The sequence below is a fragment of the Cryptotermes secundus genome, unplaced genomic scaffold (assembly GCF_002891405.2).
Source record: "Cryptotermes secundus unplaced genomic scaffold, Csec_1.0 scaffold13, whole genome shotgun sequence".
Lineage (NCBI taxonomy): Eukaryota > Metazoa > Arthropoda > Insecta > Blattodea > Kalotermitidae > Cryptotermes > Cryptotermes secundus.
This window is the reverse complement of record NW_019734350.1, coordinates 1,854,766-1,879,191: the sequence shown is the minus strand read 5'-3', so window position 1 is coordinate 1,879,191 and position 24,426 is coordinate 1,854,766. Positions and strand designations below refer to the sequence as shown.

At 37.8% G+C, this 24,426-nt stretch overlaps 1 protein-coding gene across 2 annotated transcripts in view; it reads right to left on the bottom strand.

Moving 5' to 3' along the window:
* Positions 1 to 24,426, bottom strand: part of LOC111868750 (small G protein signaling modulator 2) — a 74,269-nt gene that overhangs the window by 31,165 nt on the left and 18,678 nt on the right. Inside the window, exons 3-10 of one of the 2 annotated variants that reach the window (XM_023859687.2) lie at positions 17,426 to 17,501; positions 11,693 to 11,855; positions 8,213 to 8,401; positions 7,402 to 7,469; positions 4,919 to 5,061; positions 4,080 to 4,220; positions 2,736 to 2,860; positions 1,894 to 1,971 (exon numbers count right to left, since the gene is read on the bottom strand). In XM_023859687.2, coding sequence (XP_023715455.1) covers positions 1,894 to 1,971; positions 2,736 to 2,860; positions 4,080 to 4,220; positions 4,919 to 5,061; positions 7,402 to 7,469; positions 8,213 to 8,401; positions 11,693 to 11,855; positions 17,426 to 17,501 — 983 coding nt within the window. The remainder of the gene's footprint in view (positions 1 to 1,893; positions 1,972 to 2,735; positions 2,861 to 4,079; positions 4,221 to 4,918; positions 5,062 to 7,401; positions 7,470 to 8,212; positions 8,402 to 11,692; positions 11,856 to 17,425; positions 17,502 to 24,426) is intronic. The other variant, XM_023859688.2, reaches the window with a different exon arrangement.

Sequence of the window (24,426 nt, the reverse complement as noted above, 5' to 3'; positions counted from 1 at the left end):
GAATAAACTGATTCAGTGCAATCACTGCCAGTGTATTTTATAGCTACAGCATACAGTCTCACAATCTGAGGGGCCTCCAAACATTGAGAAAAAATCGTTCCATTGTAAAACTCAGAATATAACTTACTCACTGCAATCCATCAAATTTGAATAATGGGAACAACAAACACAAGAATACCTCTGACAATCAGAAACAAACTGAAAAACAGGATCCCTCGTTGCTTTCAGTTCTGTAGTAGCTGTGTTGCTGTTGCTGAGCAAACAATGGCTTTTAAGTACTTGTGCAGTTCCACACCCATGATCATACATCTAGATCTAACCCGCAGATATCCACACTTAAAGTAACATTTCTTAGTAATGTTAGAAGCCTTCTTACAAAAATATGCCATTTCTTAAAAAATACCTTCTGTTATATTACTTGTTAAATTATCATTATAAGCCAGGATAGCTCTGTTGGTAGAGGCACTGGACTATGGACTGGATACCAAGAAACCAGAGTTGAGTTCCTGGCAGAGGCATAAGATTTTCTCTTCTCCACAGGGTTCAAACCAGCTCTGGGGCCCACCCAATTTCCTTTCTAGTGGGTACCTGCTTCAGCATGAAGTTGAATACACATCTTTATCCAGTGCTAAAGCTAGGAATGTATAGAATGGGTCTAAAAAGGCCTCAGTGTTCATCGATAGTCTTGCCTGAGTTAAATTTATGTTAATATATCTTTAAATAATCCAGTATAACATCTGATGAAACTGACAAAATCATCAGTGTGTGAAGAGATCTGACAGATTCTTGATACACTGAGCTGTACTTTCCATCCAATTAGGCACAGAGACAACTGTGCCTTTAATACCTTACCTTAATTTACCCTCCATCATAAGAAAAACTCCAATACCTCTTCATATACAGTCTCGATTAAAGAGGAACCTAACTCCAGTATTAAAAATCAAAGTAAATAAATTAGTTCCAACTTGAAATGTGAATATGTATATTCAGAAATAAATTTAAATTACTAAATTTAGAATAGAAATGAATTAATTTTACTTTATTTCTTTGTGTCTGGAGTAAAGTAAAGACAAAGTAGAAATATACACTTAGGTTCATAAGTGCAATCAATCAATACACTACAGCGCCTTACACAGCATAAATGATGGAAGAATAACATGGATTTTAGCTATATATATATATATATATATAGTTGACTATGATGTGACTAGGGGCACGCAGTAGCGTAGTTGATTGAGGCACTATGCTACAAACTGGAAGGTCGCGGGTTTGATTCCTGATAAGGTCATTGGATTTTTTTTTTTCAATTGACCTAATCCTTCCACCTGCACTATGGCCCTGGGGTTGACTCAGCCTCTAACAGAAATCAGTACCAGGAATCTTCCTGGGAATTGAGGGTGGCCAGCATGTAAGGCTGACAATCTCACTGCCATCTGTGAGCCGACAGTCTAGAAAATGTGGAAGCTTCAATATCTCACAAGTCTATGGGCCTCCACTGCCTCTTACAGGGACAGCTTTATAATTTTGCTTTTATGACATCATTACAATAACTTGAATACTAGCCTTTACCAGATATTTGGTCTGTAAAGGAAAGACAGTTTAAACAATGTTCATCTAATGTGTTAGATGCAGAATTTTGTGATGCCAAATCCAAAATAAATACAACGCATGCATATCAACCTTCAATTATGCCTCATTTTTAAGGATGGGGTAGATTAGATCAAATATGCCTCAATTCCTTGAAGCCAGGAGTGACATCAACTGAAAAATCACAAGTTACAAAAGAAGAAGCACAAAATCACACACTTCCACCACCAGATCTCCTGAGTGTATGCACCCCAAGCAATAACAAAAATAACATGGAACAACTCAACATCATATGGTATCACTTACACCAGCTGAGTCTGGGTGGAAGAGCGTCTGTATAGGAGATGCTTCCTAGGAGCTTGTATTCCTGGCAAACTGCCTCGTCTGTGCATCCCACCATAACAAAACAATGCGTAACAAAACAATGTGTAACAGAACATCACAAATACATAACCAATACTAAACAAAATTATAGTACAGTACACAGAGTAAAGAAGATATACATATAATTAGGATATGGAAGTGTAAATTATATGCTAATAATATGCTGACAGGTTATATAAATAACACAAACTAAATTAAAATTTTTAATAGCAAGTAATGAAGCAATTTTGATCATGTAACAGCATAGGTATGCAAAATCTTTCACCCTTAAATCTGCTATATAATGAAAACCTGTACTTTGTATTTGGTTTTTGTAACAGTTTTTCCCATGTAACTGGCAGATTCATGAAATCAGCACACCCCATTCCTCATGAATGCTGGATAATATGGAGTTTACTGTGCTAGGAGTTACTGAAGGCACTCAGAGTGAACTGTTTTCCACACAGACTCATACATATGAGTGTGAAACTGTAGTACTCCATGAAAAATAAAATAAATTAACTGTATCATCACACAGGATTTAATGTTGTTCACTGTTCTGTGGTGAAACATGTCTAAATATCAAGGTAGCTGCGTTTGAATAAACACAATTCAGAGAAGAATCTGTTTGATAAGATATTTTGTTCTACTTCTTAAATACAAATCATCTGATGCTTCCAAAATATGTTAAGCATATGGTAGCCTGTATTGTAAAATATCATATTACAATTTCACATCTTCAGACCACACCTAATGCATACATTTTATACAGGCAAAGTGCACACCTTTTATCCTGTATTTCAGCCTCTGAATAACCATTCATGAGTTGGTTAGGTGTCCACTTGATAGTCAGTGAGTGTGCTGTCTGATGAAGTGACAAATAGCCTGGCATGGGTTCTGTTAGGTCTTTCTGTAATTAGACACAAGCAGCTATTAACAAAATATAAAAAACTAATATATAAAAGCACAGTAAGGTGCATATTATGAAACTGAATATGGTCAGATGTAATTATGGAAAACTGCAGCGCACCATGGATTATATATATTCGTTAAAATAATTTTTTTACCGTAGCAAAATGGTCTGGAAGTAATCTGAAGCTCAACCCTGTGCTACATCTAGTTCAGTAGAATGTAGTATAATTGTCTTCTGTAACATTTAACTTACTAAAAGGTGATAAATGAAGCACATTTAAATTAAGTTGTCTGAATAAAGAATATGGCAATGACTGGGCGAGGTGAACTCCCCCCCCCCACAAGGGAAATTGCTTGTTCTTCTGTTTCAAAAGTAAGTACATGTGTCTCAAAAATTTGAATGTCAGGTATATAACTATCCTGTTTCTCCAAAATAATGAAACATGGAAATACAGGTTAATATGAGACAAGATTGTTCTAATGCTTTTTTTTTTTTTTTGAAAAAATAACTTTTATTTTTCAGTTTGAATGAGGGGACACCGAGTGCCCAGAAGATTACTATGACACACACTTTTGAATGTTTCTAACATCATGAATAATTATACATTTGTGCAATTTTGAAAAGTTCCATTTTACATGAAACCTGGTAAAATGTACAGTTCTTGGTGAAGTTGCTGTGTTGAATGTGGTGAAAAATAACTAGAGCTTACATTAGATTATGGTGTGACGTATTTTCATTTTTGTGTTGAGGTAACTTTGTTGTGTGTTCAAGCAGTTACAATCAACATACCATACTTCCATATATGTGAAATTTCAAATATGGTTAACTATTTTAGTGTGCGAATATGAGTTTCTTTATATGGTCTGCCCCACAAGACTTGTATTCTAAAGTTCACATTTAAGTTTAGTAACCACTACAAATAACAAAAAGAATTTTCTGAAATTGTAATGTAGATTTGTCTGCTTGAGCATTCTACTCTCTCATTAATGAGAATAACTTATTCCACTTAAATTTGTATGAAATATAATCAAGTCTTAAAACTTATAATAGAATTAAACAATTAAAAAAGTATTTACTTCAGATAGTGCTGAGTGAGAAGAAAAGCTGAAAAAAAAAGTTACTAAAAGATTATTAATTTATTTGGAACAATAGTTGCCTCTAATATTTAATATTTGCTGCATACAAATTTATTATTTTAGAACATCTGTTTACTCACAGGCAGCACAAGAACGTTGTTTTTTCCATACAGCAATGTGGCACGACTGTTCTGATGGAGGGATTCAACATAGTCTTTAGCTGATATGGGGATCTGGCGGTGACCCTCTTCAGAACTGACAGCATGTAAACTGCGTCGAAACTGCATAAAGCATGGTATATACATTGTACATATATATACATGAAAGTCACATCTTAATTATTATAGTAAGTTAAATATAAGAAAATAATAATGATAATGATGTTGAAAATTCTTTATTCTACAATTTCTTAGTTTTCAATCATAATAAAAACAAATTATGGTTATAATTTACTTTAATATTTCCGTATCTTATTCAAATACAGAAAAACAAAAACTGTTCAATTAATTTGTAAATAGATAACGTTCAGTCTTTTCCACTCAACATAAACTCATGAGACATTTTATCTCCATAATTTAAGCACAATTAGACCACTTTATATTGGTGGTGAGAATATAAAGAAAATGTTTGAAATTTGCAAGTTTGACAATTCTTTATTTTACATACTCATACATTACTCCTAAAATTCCAATATTCTTTCTATGGCACTTCTCAGGAGAATCATAAAACTAACTCAACTTCCATTGTTAAATGCTTTCTTGTATTCCTACAGCGTCTAACAATTGCACTTTTTATGTATCAGTATTATGGTTAATTAGTTTTAGTCATAACACTAACTACTTCTCTGTGTTGTTTTCATGTCAAGTATATGGATCACCTCAGATCTATGTTGTGCCAAAAATTATATTTTTTGGACACTTTATTGTCTGCAATTTGAGAGATTGGAAATGATGCAGTGCTTGTCTCCAGAACCACTCACATTGAGAGCAGGTCTCCGGCAGGAGGGCGGAGTGGCATGGCCGCTGGAGATGCGATGCCTTTGTACTAACTCATCTGCGGGTGGATCAGTCCAGAAGTGGTCTTGTGTTTTTGTCTTGGAATAATCCAATGCACAAGGACCAACTGCAGTTTAAGAACAGTCATTTCCTTATAACCAGGACATCTTACTGACTTTTGAACTTGGGTCTATAAACAAATGCTTATAAGGTTTAGCATTTATTTTCTCCATCCTTGCTACCACTGAAATAATTATAGCTGATGATATAAAGTACACTTATTTTACACTCTTCTTAAATTATCTGCTCCTAACATACAAGCTAATTACAGTAGCAGAAAATCACTGGATTGTATTTAACTCTTTCACTCTTATAGATGGAACAATTCTGTATATTAGAGATGAGACTTTTCTTCCAAATACGAGTATATAGTGTTCTGCAATGTTAATGTTTATACACAGATTTGAATTCATATTATTATAATTTATTTACAGCTCTATACATAAATTCTGTTTTAGTCCTTTAAAAGGCAAAATGCAAAAAATAATACTTTAAAAATGGATACTTACTTCCCAAAAAATACATCAAATCTCCATTAAAAAAATCAGTCACTTTATTGTGTTTAGGCAACAATCTGTTTCTTCCAAGAATGAAGCCCATAAATAAATACAAATGGACAGAATATTACATTATTTATTGTTAAAATCAGCGGCATGCACAGTCACCACTGCCCTGTAAGGGGTTAAACATATAAAATAATATTTTCGAATGTGAAATTATGGTATTTTGCATGCATCTAACTGATATATTTTTCTATGTTCACTGCGAAAAGATGAATTAATCTACAACCAAAGAATGCTTAAGAATGTAAACTATTCATTGCTATTCAGTGCTCTGATTAATGTTCAAGGTCAGTTTTTTTTTTTCATTTGCTGTGCTACAAATTTGGATTCTATCATCAGAGACTTAGTTTTATTATCTCAATTAATCTGATCTGACATAAGTATGGACTATAAAGGACATTTAAACTCTAGTATATGATAGCAAGGATGGTAACCTATAAGTGAAAATAATTATGTGTTTGTGTCACAACACCAGGATAGAGGTTTAAATAATATTAATTCCTGATAAATATTTAGACCTGTATAATTTGTGTATGTATTAGTAATAACAACAATCAAAATATAGCTCATGATGAAACTTGATTAAATTTTTAACATAAATGCTACCATTCAGGTAGATTCTTTTATATTTCAAAGTCTTATTTAAAAAGTTGAGGTTAAAATATATAAAACTAAAAGTACTATTTTACCTCTTCTTTTTGATGCCTCTCACTATGCAGTAAGAACATAGGGAGTAGTGTCTGTTAACAAAACCGAGGAGAATACCTGGACCTAAGAGAAATGTATGAATGAAGGACTAGAGAGAACAACATAATGAGAATTTTCATAATTTATACTTTTCATCTATTACTGTTAGGTGTAGCATGTACGGGTAAATGACAAAGATACACATTTGACTGAAAAACTTCAGAGGAATACACCAATTTAGAGACCTAATGTACATGTGAGGATAACATTAAAATGGATATTAGAAAGGGGAGGGTAATAAGAGGCGAATGGAGAAAACTTCAAAATGACAAATTTAAAATATTATTAGAATGATGCAAGAGGACTAAGTTGTTTGGAAGATGAACGCAATGAACACATATCCATTTGTTGCATGTCACAACGAACTTGAAAGTTACTTGCATCAACATGCTTTATTCATCATCTACACATGAGCCCAGCATACTAACTTATGATCTACATTATATTTTACTGAACGTGGTGGGCAAGGTGTGTGGTGCGCATAGAAGAAACGAAAATGCATAAAAGTACTTTAATTTTAAATCCTCAAGGAAAATGAACACTTGGGAGATCCAGCCACAGATGGACAGCTAATATTAAGATGGATCTTAAAGAACTAGGGTTGTAAGAGTGCGGGACTGGATGTAAGTGGTGTAGGACTGGATGAAGTTATGGGCTCTGGTGAACATGATAATGGACTTTGAGATTTAATAAATAGCATAAATTCTTGGGCCAGCTGACTGACTATCAGCTTCTCAAGAAAGATTTTGTTCAATGGAGAGAAATAGCTTAGACAAATACGGTGTGGTGTGAACTGGATTTGGCTCAGAATTGAGTCCAAGTGACAGGCTTCAGTAAACACAGGTATGAATTTTTGGGTTTTGTAGAAGTACAGGATATCTTAATCAGTTGAATAATTATCTGCTGCTCAGGGAAAACTGCGGCACAGAAATACTTTTGTTCTGCATTATCCTTTTTGACAATTCCAGCAGATATTTAATTTAAATAATTATACCGGCTGGAAAGGAGAGAATTTTAGGTGGTAGGTTTTTAAATAAATTAATATTACTTAGTTGTATGTTATATTCATAATTAACTGTAATCTGATAATTACTTACCAAGCAGAGAACTGAGAATGGAACCATAATCTGGATCTGCAACTAGGGAATCTTTCTCATAGTATTTACTGCAAGAAAAACACTTCATTCAGATGATTTAATGGTATATTTTAATAAACAATGTTGACATGTAGCCAATTTAAAACTGATGTTTATGTACTTCCCTGGTGAAATTAAATTAATTGTAGGAACGGAAAATGCAATATTTATCTTTGCAACTTATAAAGAAACATGAGGTGTTCGTCAGCATTTGTACAGTGCTGACCTGTGTTGTTTATTGTGAAAGAAGCCCTCATGATAGTCTGATCTCTTCAGTAGAAGAGTCCTATTGCCTATCTTATTATGATTTAGAAAACATCTATGGATTTAGAATGCCAAGGCTCAAATCAGTCTGTAAAAAGGAGTACAAAATTAAATTTCCTTGTAATATTATATGTGTCCTCCAATTTTAAAACCATTCTACTGAAGAGGAAGCATGCTGTGATTTAATTTTATGTGAACTTTCCTCTAAATACCCAGATAGCTGCTTTAAAAAGAGTGACGTTCAGATGAAGTCTAACACATATGGTTAGGAACAGGTTACAACTTTTCTGTACATGTAGTGTTATTCTTCCATAGATTGGTTCAGGCATTCAAAAGTTGATGTGGGTGGAGACACAAACATACACATAGCAAGATGATTTCATAAGCATGCTTTAATTTTTTGCAAAATAAGGAAATCAGGCTAAAAGTTATAAAAAGTGGTGATGAAATCCTGGCATTTGTCTTTCAGCATTTAGAGGGTCTGAAACTACGTGTGGTATCACCATACCTGCTGTTCTGTACGAGGTAGTCAATAATGGCAGCCAGCTGTTTCTCAAATAGAGCTAGACGTATCCACAAGTACCGCGGACTTTGCACACCAGAAGAAGTCATGACCCCACCAGCAGAGTTCTTCTTCTGCAGTGGCGGCTTCCCACTCGGAGGCCGGTTCGTGCTGTCACCACTCGATGAAGATCTCCTGTTCAAAACGCAGAACGACAGACGCAAATATGATAACACATTCAAAGAGCTTAATTGTGAAGAATAAATTTTCAGATCACGAGATACATTGACTAATCACATTTGAACTTTTCCATTCTATATAATGACTGATCGTATATGAAAAAAGGTGAGAAAAAGTTGTCCCTGTGCTTAACTAATTAAGCACTATGCCTGAAGGCGTATGGGAGAGTGGACGTATATAAATGTACATTTTGTTGACCTCAGCACTAGCTGGACGTTAGTGGTCAGCTTCATGCCCCTGCCGCTTTACCCTGGGGAAAGTGCCCCTGACAATCATTGGATAGGAGTTTGGGTGGGTCCCAGAGCCGGTCTGGGCATGGAGAAATGAAAATTCTTATCCCCACCGGGTTTCGAACTCTGACCCCTTGGTCGTCCAGCCCGCAGTCAGTCGCTATACCGACTAAGCTAGCCTGGCTCTTGGTCATATATGAATTGATAATGAGGTCTTAATAAAATTTTCAGGGAACTCGTATAGAAATGACATAATATAGGCCTTGCCCACTGACACAATATGGAGATGTGCAAGTTAGAAGCAAGAATACTGGCATTTGTAAGAACACGGTAAGATATACTCAATAATAAAACAGACAAGTGCAGAATTTTCGATTCCTCGAGTTGCAGTAGGGTTGTGAGAGAGATAATGATATAAAACTAAATAATTCTGTGAAACTGTATAATACCCATTGCAAGGAAAATGTCAAAAGCAGTTCTCTTTAAAACGCTATACTCGTACGAAGAGCCCTACAGGAATTAACATGGTTGAATGTCAATGAAAGAGCTAGTGAGAAGAATGAGGAGAGAAGAAACGCGTTTCTTTAGAGCTGCTGTAAAATTTGGAATAACGAATCGTAAAAGTAATGGAGACATAAGAGAAGAACTGTGAAGAACATGCATAAATACAGTAATAATTACCTAACAAAAGAATTGACTAGCATTTGTAAGAGCGCCCGAAAATCAGAACCGATACTGTTCTCTCAATATAATGTATGACTATGAAGCCAGGGCCCTCTGACAAGAAGATGAAACAGTTTTAATCTCGGAACCGGAACAGACAATAGGTTTAATCCATGATATAGAAGACAACGGTGAATAGTTTGGAACATTACTTCTATTCGATCCTATATGTGAGTTGAGTGAAATAAAATCACTATTTAATGGTAACTGAATTAAAAGAAGACATGTAGAGCCGACATCTAAGATGTAAAATCTAATGTGAAAAGAAAATAATATGAAGTAGAAGTAACAATTAGTACAAGGTCAAAGTCGAAAATATATTTAAGGAATCTAGATGGAAAGTCACAAAGCAAGGAAATCGACTTAATAACACACTGAGAATTTTCCTTGCTAATGTTAATAATTCAAGCCTAAGATAATACAAGATATTCTAAAATATCACAGAATGAATAGCGATCCGATGGAGAAAGCTTCAATTGCAGTGCTTGAATATTTATGATCATATAAGTATCTATAATGATAGGAGAGTCGTAGTTGAGAATTTTAAAACGAGAAATATATTACAGCAATAACAATGAGAAAGAAACAAAAATAGGAAATGCGTCAGAGATTATTTAACAGGCAAAAGTAATTGGCAAGCTAGGACATACTTGACAATGGAAAAAACAAAAACCATATTTAATTCAGTATCCCAGCAGATTTCTTTGGACATAATAGATAATTCAATAAACCAGTAAATACCCATATGCATAGAGCGCATATAAACAGGCTCTTTCTTGCTCTGCAGCGCGTATCATGTATTTATATTTTAAATTCCGATTCTATCGTTTTCGTAATTCCAATAGTTTATCTGCGCTGATCAAATATGAAAATAAGTCACTTTAACTATTGTATGAAATCGTTTTGTCAAATGTTATCTATTTCTGCGTATCTATTGTGTTTGAACGGTTGGCGACCAAAAACCGGTGTTATACTGCAAAAGCGATTCGTATCCTCCGGGTGTTTCGTTGCTTGGCAACCGCTTAATGTATAAAGCTATTAGTCTACGGCGCCACGAGCTAAATAACAGAACACTGGCCAATCGTAATCAATATGCAATTTAATTATTTCAGTGCAGATTGATTTGGGAAAATGCCGGGGCGGGGGGGTACTGTGGCGCGTGTGCTAATTAACAAAATAAGCTATTCAAATACCCCTTGACAATTCAGCTAATGGTTTTATAATAAATTTAGATAGACGTACAGAAAGAAAATATATTTGTTTTCTGAATTCAACTCGGTGCCAAAATTATTAAAGGACTCATAACAGGCTAGTTTAGCTCTGATGCGTTACTTAACAATGATTTGAATGGTAAGAGTACAGTGTCCTTTATCCCCGACATTTCGTGTCAGTGATATGCTCTTTCGCGTCAGCAGTGTCTGTGTTATGAGAATGTTCTTAAAGCCAGAGTAAGATCTGTCTGAAAGTCATTCCCACTTCCGAGAGAGCAGCTTTATGAATATTTCATGTTGGTCTTCGATTTCAGTGGTTGAGAGGGATAGATTCGTATCGTCTATTTCTGCATGCTGCCTTTTCAACTGATATCTTTCCCTGTATGCCTCTATTTGGACTGAATAATAAAAGAATCCGTGTCATCTTGCTGACAGGATTGCGAGGCATTTTCAAATGAAACGCAGATTTTACTGCGCGTATAGACTTTTTGCTACCTAAAAACAGCACCACATGATTTCAGTATCACCTATCATACTGCTACGTCAGCGTTAAGGGCAATAAAATTAGCAAAACACACCGGTCTTCATGGTGGTGGTACTGCCAGGATATCGCTGATGTACAAGGCAATGCAATACTCATGAAAATGTTAGCAAAATAAGCTACCAACGGGTTCAAACCTATTGAGCTACATGGAGGTCAGTGTACCCAATATGGAGTCATTCGGAGTTCACTTTCGGGACTCAACGCTGATTTATAATTCCAATGATGGACAGGGACAGGTGAACCTGGACGTATGCAAATGCACAACGAACAGGGGAGAATGGAACCTGGCCAGAAATGTAATCAGTCAATCAATCAATCTGATTTTTGCTTAAAATAACGTTTCGGAAACTAGACTCTGCCGGTCAGGAGATATAAAGTAACCTTACCGGTTGGGCCCAACTGAGTAGGCTTTCTACCAGAGGGCGGAGGCAGATTCCAGTTTTAAATAAAGAACAGGAATATTAATATTGTCCAAAAAGTCAATAATTGTATTAATATACAATCGTCACGAATTTTTCAACTTGGTCTGTTTTCGTACCTGTTTGGATCGCAGTTTTCTATCTCTTGCACTTTCCTCGAGATGACTGCTGCCGGCCCAAAGCTCTTGGCCGCTTTGTGCAGTAGCGCAGTGGTAGAACTGGTCTTGAACAAGCCGAGGGCTCTTCTCCTCAGCCCCTGTGATAAACAAGCCTCCACGGCTCCTGTCAACATACAGTACACCTAGTTAGCTGTTCGTATTTCATATACTTGGATTATCAGTGTATGTTTTAAGACATAAAACAGAGACAGCGAAAGTCCCCTTTCTTCGCATGGTTCTTTGAAATGCATTGTATTTAACGAAATAATTTAATTATCCATTGTGGCAATCTTATGAATATATATCTTCGTTGACCCACGTCCTTTTGTTTAGTGCTGCGGCGCATACATCAGTCACTTTATGCAACAAACAGTTCTCATACAAGAAACATTATGGGGCATTCTATTTCTTATGCTCAATTATGATTGCCTAGTGACAAGACTACAGACGTAGGAACGGAGAACACTGAACAAATGAGTTACATTGTTTTATTACTTTAAACGGGTTGTTCTGTAACCTTTGCCACTGCAGTGCAAATTATACTCTGAAACTAGGCCAAACTCCGATCACGAGCATCAGATACGGCATGAGAGCATGAGAGCATGAGGAGCATGAGGACATGGGTTTACGGCTGCGTGCATAATGGTGAGAAGCGGCTTACGTATGTAAGTTGGCGTTTTCTAACTGAAGATGGCGCTACGGCGTACAATCCGTCTTACATAGTGTGACAGAAAGCATGAGCTCTTCGTCTTTTACACTGAGCAGGTCGGCTGAAGAAGTAACACTTGTGATTTTTGTTCGAACCTCGACTGGGTTACTGGATGTTCTGATTAAGGATGTTCGTGATTTTCCTCTGTCTTTCCTAGTAAATGCCGAGATTATACCTAAATTAGATCACGACCACTTCCTTCCATATTCTAATTAATTATTTATTAACTCATCCTATTACTGTGTGCTGTGTAGTCTGATATGGCGTCGTTAATAAAGCCAAAATAAAAAGAGCCATATTTCATAGTAAGAGCAGTAACAATATACATATGGTATAACAATAATTCTTGGCGCTTTTGTATGAAATTAAACACAGATTTCAGGCTAATTACCACAGAACAGCATCATATGTAGTTCAGAATATTATATGAAAGCAATATATTCCTTAGCCTATAACTGGTATTGAAAGAAATTTTTAAATGCGCTATAAGATTATAGTGGAGGAACTGGTTTGGAAGAGACTGTGGACCTGTCGTGTTGACAGATTACTGATGAATGAATGAATGAATGAATAAGAATGTAACCTGACATAATACTTCGCAACTGCGTATCATGATGTCATGAATGTAAAGAAAAATTCAGAAACTGAAGGGTTTAGGCACTATGCTACAAGCCGGAAAGTTCCGGGTTCGAATCCCGATGAGGTGGATTCTTTCAATTTACCTAATCCTCTCAGCTGCGCTATGGCCCTGAGATCGACTCAGCCTCTAAGAGAAATGAGTGCCAGGAATCTTCATCGTAGGTAAAGGGCGGCCGACGCTTGAGGCTAACAAGCTCACCGCCATTTGTGAGCCGATTTTCTAGAGAAAATGTGGGAGCCTCGACGTCTCACAACCCTATTGACCTTCACCGCCTGTTACAGGGACAGCCTTACCTTTTGTACCTTTTATATGATTTTATACAGATACATCTATATACAAAGTACAGTAAAAAGTATAACAGTTTATGATCAACTAGCAACAGTAGCAGGCGGGCATAAACAGAGGGCGATAATATTTCTACCTCTATTTCTGTTCCTCTAATCTTGCTTAATATCTGTATTGCTGAATTCCGTAGCCGAATTAGGGGACGGACACACGAATTAGGGGACGGACACACACACACACACACACAGGTCTATGGTACAGGAACAGATTCATCTCAGAAACCTAAAATAATGCTTCGATGTAACGAAATATAAATCAAAGATTCTATCTCTGGGCCAATCTAGGTATGGAGAATTTACTAAAGAATGAAAGTGTACCACTCACGCTCAAGCCCCACCACAGGCATTTTGCGTTATACGCATTCGCGAGTATAAAGAATACCAAGTCTCGTCATCAGAGTAGCTGGCAAACCACCGCGTTGCCATGGCAACTGACAGACCGAGCCGCGGTATTGCAAAGAGGCTATGCAGTGGAAACTGGCCAGCAAATCGAAATGAAGTAAGGGGGGGGGACTGAGAAAATTACACAATGAGCAACTTCCCACTCTGTACGCTTCACAAAATGTTGTTGCGGGGGGTGAAATTAAGAAATATTACACATAGGCCTAACATAAATAGGGAAATAAGAAGTGTATATAAAGTTTCAATTTGAAAGCCTCGAAGTGCGGTCTTCGTCACTTCAAATTGTTCAACGACAAACAAAAAATATAGGACTATGGAGAGAATACGTTAAAGCGCTTTTAATGTAAAAAGATAAAGGTGAAGCTATCCGTGTAACAGGCCGTGGAGGCCCATAAAGTTGTGAGACGTCGAGGCTCCCACATTTTCTAGACAATCGGCTCAAAGATTGCGGTAAAGCTGTCAGCCTTTACTCCACAGGAAAATTATTTAATTAATTCCTGGTATTCATTTCTGTTAGAGGCTGAGCCGACCCCAGGGCCATAGTGCTGCTGGAATGGTTAGGTCAATTAAAAAATCCAATGATCTCATCGGGAATCGACCTTCCGCCTTGTAGCATAGTGCCTTAACCAACTACCCTACTGCGTGCCCCTACTTTTAATGTAAATTAACTCTTATCCTAGCATCCAAACTAAGAAATGTAAATGAGTAATTTAACCCTTCATAACTAAATAAAAAGTGTAAATAATATCTAATATAATGTTCAGGAACACAGAAAGTTGCTTAGAGGTACACATCTGAACTTAATTTATTTCTCAGAATAAAGAGGGATTATTGTTCTAAATACCGTCAACGAACTGAATTTTGCAGTGGGGATATGTAACATGTTCTTTGAAGTAGGAACTGAAAGTTCAGACAGTAGCTGAATTAGTTTCTCCCTTTAAGGCGTTAAGCGAGAATGCATGTTCTCCTAAGGAGGAAATAAAACACATGCTGTCAGTTGCAGAATTACTGTTCCACCCATACGTTATTCTGAGAGTTGTGCTGAGTTACTGGGTTTTCGGACTGAAAGAATTATTTCGGACTAGCAAACCAAAAGTCAATACAATAGCGTATCGTGTATAGTTTATACATAAACCATACGTATACCATATGTCTTATGTTGAAATGGAATCCACATCGAACAGTTCAAATTAAAGATGAAGTATGTTTAGTAGCTCTCGCAAAAATAAAATTAAATTTCTATACATACTTTGCAGTTAAATGGGTAAGTTGGTTGACCTTTCACGGAATAATTAATATAGTTTTACTGACGACATATATTGTGTATGATAACTGTTATCGTTCCCTTGTTAATGAATCAGTCCAGAAAACTGCTGCTGGCCCTCGCCAGCACAATTGTTCTTGGCATAGGACCCCGTCGGGAACGATGGTCATGTTTTTTTCTTTCCAGACTTATACCTGTTTTGAAATGGAGTTTCCCTTTCAATTAGAGGAGGGATCTAACTACCCCAGTCACTCCCCCTCTACGGGAGTTGTTAATAAAAATCCTTTCCTACACTGTCATGCCGTTCTTTTGGTCTGCTTACCACACGATAATAACCGCCGCTTGCAGTACAAAGGCCATCTACGAGTATGTGCGCAGATTTATTTTCCTTGCTGACATATCTAATCATCTGAGACGATTTCATTGTATTAGTTCGCCATAAGAACTTCAAATATTTCTTTGATACTATAGAGTTCTGACGATGGTGTATAACACACAGAGACACCGGGTTTTCGAACTTTGTCCATCGTCCAGATTCTAAATAACTAAGAAAAAACACGTTCCGGAAAGTGGATCTCTTTCCGTCCTCAGGTGAGTGACCCAACTGAGTAGGTGTCTTCCCTCACCTGAGGACGGAAACAGATCCAGTTTCCGAAACGTGTTTTTTCTTAGTTGTTTAGAATCCGGACGATGGACAAAGTCCTAAAACCCAGTATCTCTTTATATTTCTTTTAGTTCTTCTGTTAATACGTAATTTCTCATTGTGTCTTTGTTAGTTCTCTCACGATAAATTTATTAAATCAGAAATAAAAACGACAAATTACATACAGAAAAATAATTTGGAATCTCCAGGATATTTTACTAGTAATCCGAATTTAAATGTAATTACGATTAACTTTCCAAGAATGAGCCATCTTTACTGTTTGATTACACAAACGTCGTGATCATTATTGAACTGCATGAATTCAGGCAAACAAATTTACCTAGTTCTGGGAATTACTGAGTTGTTCTTTGCCACATTCCAACCAGCAGACTTGTGATTTCATTGCACAAACTTGTCGAACAACTATATTGCACAGGAGTTTCAGTAAGATTATGTAATAACGCATTCAGCACACATACGATACATCTGCCTTTTGAAGATTATTCTGTACATTATAACCACTACACGCAAACACAAGCAAAGTGCCACGCATCTCATAGAGGCAAACTCATGGGAGTGAATCTGTTTAGTCTAACGAAATTGCACTACTACCAGTAGCATCATGACAGTGAAGAAGAATTCGTAATATTTGAAGTGTAGAAACTACGGTATACATGACGACACAATTCCCTGATTTTTCTCGAGATACTGAGAAAATCCATGGAACGTCTAGACAGGACAATCCGTCGACAGACAGAGATCCAAAGTTAAGATCTACCACACACTAAACAAACTGAAAACCACAAAACTCGTTTAGTAAACAGGTCAAAACTGTATTTACGTACGTACATGGACATGATACCACAAGCCCACATTTCCCTGAAAATGGAAGAGAAATAGCTACAAATGCTAGATGAGAAGCCCAGGCTCTTCATCGTTTTATAATTTTCTCTTCAGTTGATTTCAGCGCCTGCAAGTCTCCATAACGAATACAAACAAGACAGGGCGTCGGAGAAGTTGCCGCAGTGTCGTGGCAGTATCAATCACGTAGCAGTTTATGAGCTGCTATTTGCACGCAACGGGGTGTTTGTTTTGTAAGAAATGTAATGAGAGCAAGATAATGAATTGTCTCAGCATCTACCCCACTACCAGAGAACTGAATGTTTCCTCCTCTTCCTCCACCTCCATCTCCTCCTCTTCCTCATCCTCCACCACCTCCTCCTCTTCTTCTGCCTTGACGGATTAGGCTCTAAGATCTAGATCTAGAACCGAAGCCAAGTATGGTGGAGCTATACCTTCACTCCCCCATATATCTTCATGATACAGTGTTTAATTAATTAAGCACAGGCACGTTTCGTTACTAATCTCAATAACTCTGTAAGATCTTTTGTGGGAGTGACTCAGCAACCTCTGTAAGTCTGTGCTTCTATTTTCTATTTACACATAGAACATTCACTCTTCACACTTTGACCTTTCGAAAACTACTCACTATGTATGAACCTTATTCTGAAATTCGTATATTGTTACTCGTCCAAAATTCGAGTCTGAAAATGTCGCCTGAATTTATTGTAGTGTAAAAACATATGATTGCGGTGAAATAACGTTCAAGTATGAAAGAAATAAACCTTCATTTACTACTGATTCATATTTAATTCAAGATGCTTGATAACAGAATACACAGAATCAACTTACCACACAAAGAAGTAATGGAACTACTTTCTTCGTGGACGAACTTCCGGGTCACTGCTTCTTCCATAATCTGTTTTACCTATTAAACAGTTATTACTGTATTAGTAACACGTAAGGAAATAAATAACTACAATTATAATATTATATTAATGTAAAGGTTACGTAAGAACGCATATAAAATTTTAATCAGAAAAGTTGATAAGAAAAGAAAACTTGGGAGACTTACGGTTCATTATTGAGCTTTGGATGATAGAAGAATAATGAATTGGAGAGGATTTAAAAGGAAGTGGTTGTGGCCTAATCGAGGTACTATCCAGGAATTTTTCTGGAATGGCTGAGGAAAACCACAAAAAAACCTTCAGTGAGGATAATTGGTGTCCCAGCGTAGGTTCAAACCGAGAACCTCCTGAGTACAAGTCTAGATATTTTTATAGGAGACATCCTGTATCGTCGTACTCTCAAATTAGTTAATAAGCATCAAGGCCCATCAAGTGTAATAATTTAATATTTAAAAGGCCTTTATATGTTTTGAGCACTGTTGACCATCATCAGAAGGCAAAGCCAGCACTACAAAGGAAAGACTTTACACGCGTGATAAACATGTCACAGGCTGCTCACCGTTTATTTCACAGCTCACTAAGACACAACCCAACGACCATCACTGCCCTTCGGAACGCACAAATAATACACACACAGCATCGCAGAGAATATACGGCCAATCACACAATAGATTTAATACACCAATAGTAAGAAAATACGGTTGTCATTGGTCTTTCAATTATAACCATTTTATAACTTTATGTTATAACTATGTTATAACTTTATGTATTTATCATCCGTAAATATTGCAACACTTGTTTATTCACTACTTAATTTTAATTTCAGTTTAAAATTATACACTTTAACACTAAAATTACTAAAATTAAAATTAAGCAGTGAATAAACAAGTGTTGCAATATTGACGGACGATAAATACATGGACGTGAAGTTAAACAATTGCAACGGGATGCTGAAATACGGAATTAACTTATCTTACCTGTAACTGCGCTAGAATTTGAATCTATCTTCATTTCTAATGGTATAAATCCATTTTAAACAACATGTGGCGTGTGTTTATCATACATGCGAAGTGTCTCCGTTGCATTGTTGGCTTTGCTTTCTGACGACGGCCAGTAGAGGCCGAAACATGTAAAGGCTGCTTAAATATCAAATTACTGCATTTATGGATCGTAAGACTTATTAACAAGTCTATAGATTTACCTCTAGACCCACATGTTCAGTGAGATAACATTAACATGTATCTTAAACAGTTTGTAGGGGGCACGCGGTAGTGTAATTGGTTGAGGCACTATGTTACAAGCCGGAAGGTTGCTGGTTCGGTTCCCGATGAGGTCATTAGATATTTTCAGTTGACCTCATCCTTCCAGCCGCACTATGGTCTTGGGGTCGACTCATACTCTAAGAGAAATGGGTACCAGGAATCTTCCTGGGGGTGAAGAGAGCACAGGGTGTAAGACTGATAACCCCACCGCCATCTGTGAGCCGAATGTCTAGAAAATGGAGCCTCGACGTTTCACAATCCTATGGGCTTGCACGGCCTGTTACAGGGATAGCTTTACATCTGTTTACTTTTCATCTGAAACAATTTGTAAGAGTGTGGACTGAATTCGTCTGGATAAGGTTAGGGTCCAATGGCAGCCTCTTGGGAGTAATGAGTATTCAGGTTCCCTAGAAAGCCAGAAATTGTGGATCAACTCATAGACTATGAGCTTCTCAAGAAAGACTTGCTTCACGGAGTCATGGAGTTAGGGAGAGTGATTCATCGGTTGTGAAATCCGAAAGTTCATTCCACTGTCGGCGTTTCTACTTACACCCGTGGCGCTGCATAGCAGTTCTTTTGTACGTTAGGTGCTTACCAAGCAACAGAATTTTGTGTACAGGAATCCCCCCCCCCCCCNCATAAAAACCTTAGAATTAGAGAGAGAGCAAAATAAAAGGAGAAACGGTTAACACTTTTCGAAATTATTTTATAAGATCTTCTATAAAAGTGTAAATGTAATTAATATCCTGAACCATGGCACATCCAGTCCTTAAAAGAATCAAATTCGAGCCGTATATACCATAAAGATACCCACTAAAATGGAGAAGTACTTAATTAAGAAACAAATATTATTAGACAAAGGTTTTGTATGGCAGCATTCTCTATACTTGAACATCATGCGATGAAGGTGTATCAAAGCCGCGCCATAGCTCAAGCGGTTAGTCGCTGGCTTCCAACTTCGGCGGCCCGGGTTCGAGCCCGGGTCTGGTCAAGTGGGATTTGTGGTGAACAAAGTGGTGCTGGGGCAGATTTTCTCCAAGTACTTCGGTTTCCCTTACCAATCTTAGTTCCACCAAATTCTCCATCATCATAATCGCCCGATGCAGGTACACTAAGCCAATCAGTACCCGACGTGCCGAGTGAACCCAGCTGGACTCCACCCCCCAATATGCGAATTAAATAAAAAGTTTATTGAGGCATGATGGCAGGGCCAAACGATTTTTCTTTTCCGTACTAGACAAAGATAAGCGGTTAGTTTCAGCCTCAGTCAGACCCCTGGTACCTGGTGAATAGTTCGCAGGTTAGTAACTGGAACCGTAAAGAGAAACACTCCGTTCGAAAACCGTCCGTCCCACCGTCAGCGTTTCACATTAAAGATCATACGAACAAAATGTAGCTTTTACTCAGAAGGTGACGATCACATACTGTGATATTTGTCATCTATGAACCCTGATTTCTGATGAGAAAGAATATTTTCTGTAACCCTCTTCATGTCATCCGCCAGATATCTCTGGTAGAAACACTGTCCTTCTCGTTTGAGTTTAAGTGATAAGAGATAAAATTATCCCTCTGTTTAAGTAATTAAGCACTACGCTATGAAGGTGTGAGGGGAATGGATGTATAGATCCGCATTTTCTTGACCTCGGCACTAGCTGGAGGTGAGTGGTCAGTTTCACGCTGCTTTACCCCCGGGGAAAGAGCTCCCGGTACCCATTGGATAGGAGACTTGGTGGGCCCCAAAGCCGGTCTGGACGACACAGAGAACAGAAAATTCTTGACCCTGCAGGTACCTGAATTTCAACCCCTCCCTCGTCCAGTCCTTAGCCAGTCGCTATTGAGTTAAAGTGGAGCGTAGCAATATTAAAGGGCGGCCGGCGCGTAAGTCTGAAAACCCGACCGCCATCTGTGAGCCGATTGTCTGGAACGTGTGGCAGACACACTTCTCACAAGTCTATGGGCCTTCACGGTCTGTTACAGGGATAAGTTTACCTTTCATCTTTAGCAATGTTAGTGAAAGGAATCTAAAAACTTTTCTCCCTTTCTTAATAATTGAAACCAATCTTTCGTGGCTTTTGTGTGGCGTAAATCTATTGTACCATACAAATACACTAAGAGAGACAAGCTTCTTCTATAACAGCTAAAACGTAACGTTTTTTCACGATGTGACGATACTAAATTTTATGGTATATAGTATCAACATTGAGTGCGAGGTTCTGTTTGTCCTAAGTAAACTAAGTAAACATGCAATATGTTTGAGCATACTGATAAGAGAAAGGGTGCTACTCTCCCCTCACAACCAGCAATAGCGTCACACTCTCTACGAAGTTCTGATCCTAAGAACGTCGAAACATATTTTCTCTCTAAGAGAAAATCAACTAACGATAATGTAAACACACATCCATTAACGGAAAAGGGAAGTAATTTGTAACGTTATTTCGCACTCCACACACTTGCTTTTATGTGAAGAATCTTTTTCTCTGTATACAGGGATATTTTCATGTTAATGTAAAATTTATCTTCTTGGAAGATATGAAATATTAGCTTTAATGTTGAAAGATAGTGGGACGTATTTCTTTCTCTGATCTTAAATAAATAAATTAAGCCATAAGGGGCAGGAGATTCTAAGCGAGATATCTTGGGCGTAATCAATTGAAAAGTTCAGTCTTATATTTTTGTACTCATAGTTCATGTTAGTAACTCAAGACTGTATAATTTCGAATGATTGGATTAGAGTGAGTATTGGAAAATTTGTTGCCGGGATCGGTAATGGCCCAATTTAAGATGCTATCCAGATATTTAATTATAGGAACTGAGAGAAACCTTAGTCAAAATAACCAGTGTCCCGGCCGAGATTCGAACCTGATATCTCTCGAACACAAGTCAGAAACTTTGCCGCTTAAATCTAGTTATTTGGTGAAATGATGAAGCTACAATCACGATGACGCTGTGCGTGGAAAGCGCCCTTGTCACACAGAAATTGTCGTTGTGTCTTCTACTTCAAAACCACAAAATACAGGAAACGTGTGAGTTAATTTCACTCATTTTAATATTGTGGCATATACAGCTGTTGCTAGGAAACGACCGCGAAACAAACAACTGGGAAACGGCAGGTAAACAGCAACAGAGAAACGGTATTTCCTGTGCGGTCCTTGCCGAAATATTACAAGCAGAGCAGTTAGTTACTGAGAGTCAGTTGAATTGAGCGAATTAATTGGTTGGTGAGTGAGAAAACTGCTGAGACTCACTTGTTGTAAGCCGTTACTGTGAGAAGCTGGTAGGTGAGGTCGAGGGTAGTTCGGGAACACAGAGGAAGTAGGACGTCCGCAGTTGGAAGCCGCTACCGAGCAACGGCTAATAAAGACTTGACTGTGGGCACTAGTGTGTGTGTAATAGTGAATTGTAAAGCGTAGTCACGCGCTCTATCAAAGAATCCAATAAATATGATCAACAATCCAGACCCCGTTTACAGTCACACTGCATACACGTGACAATGTAATTTTTCCCTAACCATCTAAACTTATGGAGCAGTGACCTTGAGAACATAATAGTCGCTCACCTGTCACCAGTATTACCAACAATGTGTCAATGAAGGACTTTTAGATGAGAGCGCCACTGTAACTGTTTAGTATAGGGACTTTGGATATTATCATTTAAGATTTTGGACCCTGGAGAGAACGAATATGTCAGGCTCGTGACCAGCACATCATCACGGCAGCCTGTAATCCTACGACCGAGAAACAGTTAGTTTTCCGTTTCCAGGGAGACGCTCATACTCTCGTGTGGGCAGAAAACATTGAAAATTCCTTTCATAACTGTAAGAAAAGGGTTTAAACTTAAATGACCGCTGGAAAGAGACCGAATATGCAATCTTANAATTACATTGCCTGTGTTTTATTTTGTCTCATATCAACTAAATATAAGTGTAACAATATTCTGTGCTGAACATTACTATTATCTTTTTCTTCGCCATTTTTTTAGGTGTTGAATTGTGAGTCTGACCGAGTGGTAAGAGGAAACGGTTTCGGGTGTGGTCGCGGCATCACTCGGCAACGGAAAAGCCAAACAATGTTACGAAATGCAGGTTCTTAAAAGACTGTATGTCTCTAATATTTTCCTCCTGCATCCATTTTATTTCACGCCCTGCTAAAGTAGTTCGCCTAATTAACTTTATTTTCGTGAGTGAAAATAGGATATGACTAATCAATGACCTTTACTTTATATGTACACATTCTACATAAAGCATATATCTTTTTTTTTCCTTGCCACTACAGCCCCTGTGGGCCTAGGCCTACCTCCATGAACTTCTCCGTTTCACTTCGGTTTACTAGATCTTAAGACATTCGGTAGGACTACTTGGGCGGGTGATCAGCTCGTCGCAAGGCCTTTACCTGTACACAAACACAGAAAAAGGCACACACACACAAACTAAACATCCCTGCCCTGAGTGGGATTCGAACTCACGATCCCGGTTTCAAAGCGAGCGAAGATAGTACATGCCTTAGACCGCTCGGCTATCGTGACCGGCTAAAGCATATATCTACTGGATTTATATTTTAAACAGCCATCAAATTATATAATTTTTTTTTAAATTATAACTTCTCTGTAACAATGAATAGAGTCCATTCTCACTCACTTCCAATTATCGCCGAAGTCAAGAAAACTTTGATCTATACGTCCATTTCCGTATAAATCTTCGAGGAGTAGTGCTTAATTAGTTCAGCACAGGGTCACATTTAACTTTCTCTAACACACAGTGCTTTATTCCGAACAAGTGGAGATCAAGTGGTAACTTTTTTGACATATCCTCTACGAGCTCGGTTCTGATCTCTGTCGGAACCAGCATTCTGAAATTCCTATGTGGTTCTTCTCAGTTCCCTTAAGGAAAACGCAGGGATAGTGCCCCCAAATTATGTCGCTATTGCTTCCTTCCATATCCTAGTCAAGTCTTTATTCACTTTCGCCTAATATTCGACTCCATATAAGTTAGCCTTAATTAATGACAGTGCTGTCGGATGAATCGTTAAAGTAAATAATAATAAGCTCATATACGGGCCGTAACAGAATTATAAGGTAGGTTACAATTGTCGAGATTTAACGACTTAAGAGAAATTACAAAGCAAAATAACTTGATAAATGTTCGGGAACACGCCTAGTGTTGTGTACGGGTGTTCACGTGCTCATCCTTAGCTACAAAACAAGCAACATAGTCTTCAGCAGCCGCTTAGGACATAAAACCAAACTCCGTGGCCTGTAGTCTATACCGACCAAGCGACCGCCGCTTGTCGACGAAGTTAGTGCCAACTTCAGTGGATAGAGTGTGTCACGTAATCAGCCGTTAATATCGGTTTTCTAGACCGGAGCCGCTACTTTTCCATTCAAGTAACTCCTCAATTATCCTCACGAGGCTGAGTGGACCCCGTTTCAGACCCGCTACTTCTCAGAAAATCTGGTATGGTCGGGAATCGAACCCGGGATTTCTGGATTTGTAGCCAGGAACTCTGACCACTAGACCACAGAGGCGGTCCCGCTTAGGATCCGCAACTCAGTCAGAGACTGTGGCGATATCTACAGTTTGTAGGATTTGAAGGGGGATTGTAAGAATTCTTTGATTCGGGCTGACTTGATTGGACGTTGAAGGAATGCTTCTATGATTCCATAGACACTTAAATTTTTTGTGGCCAGC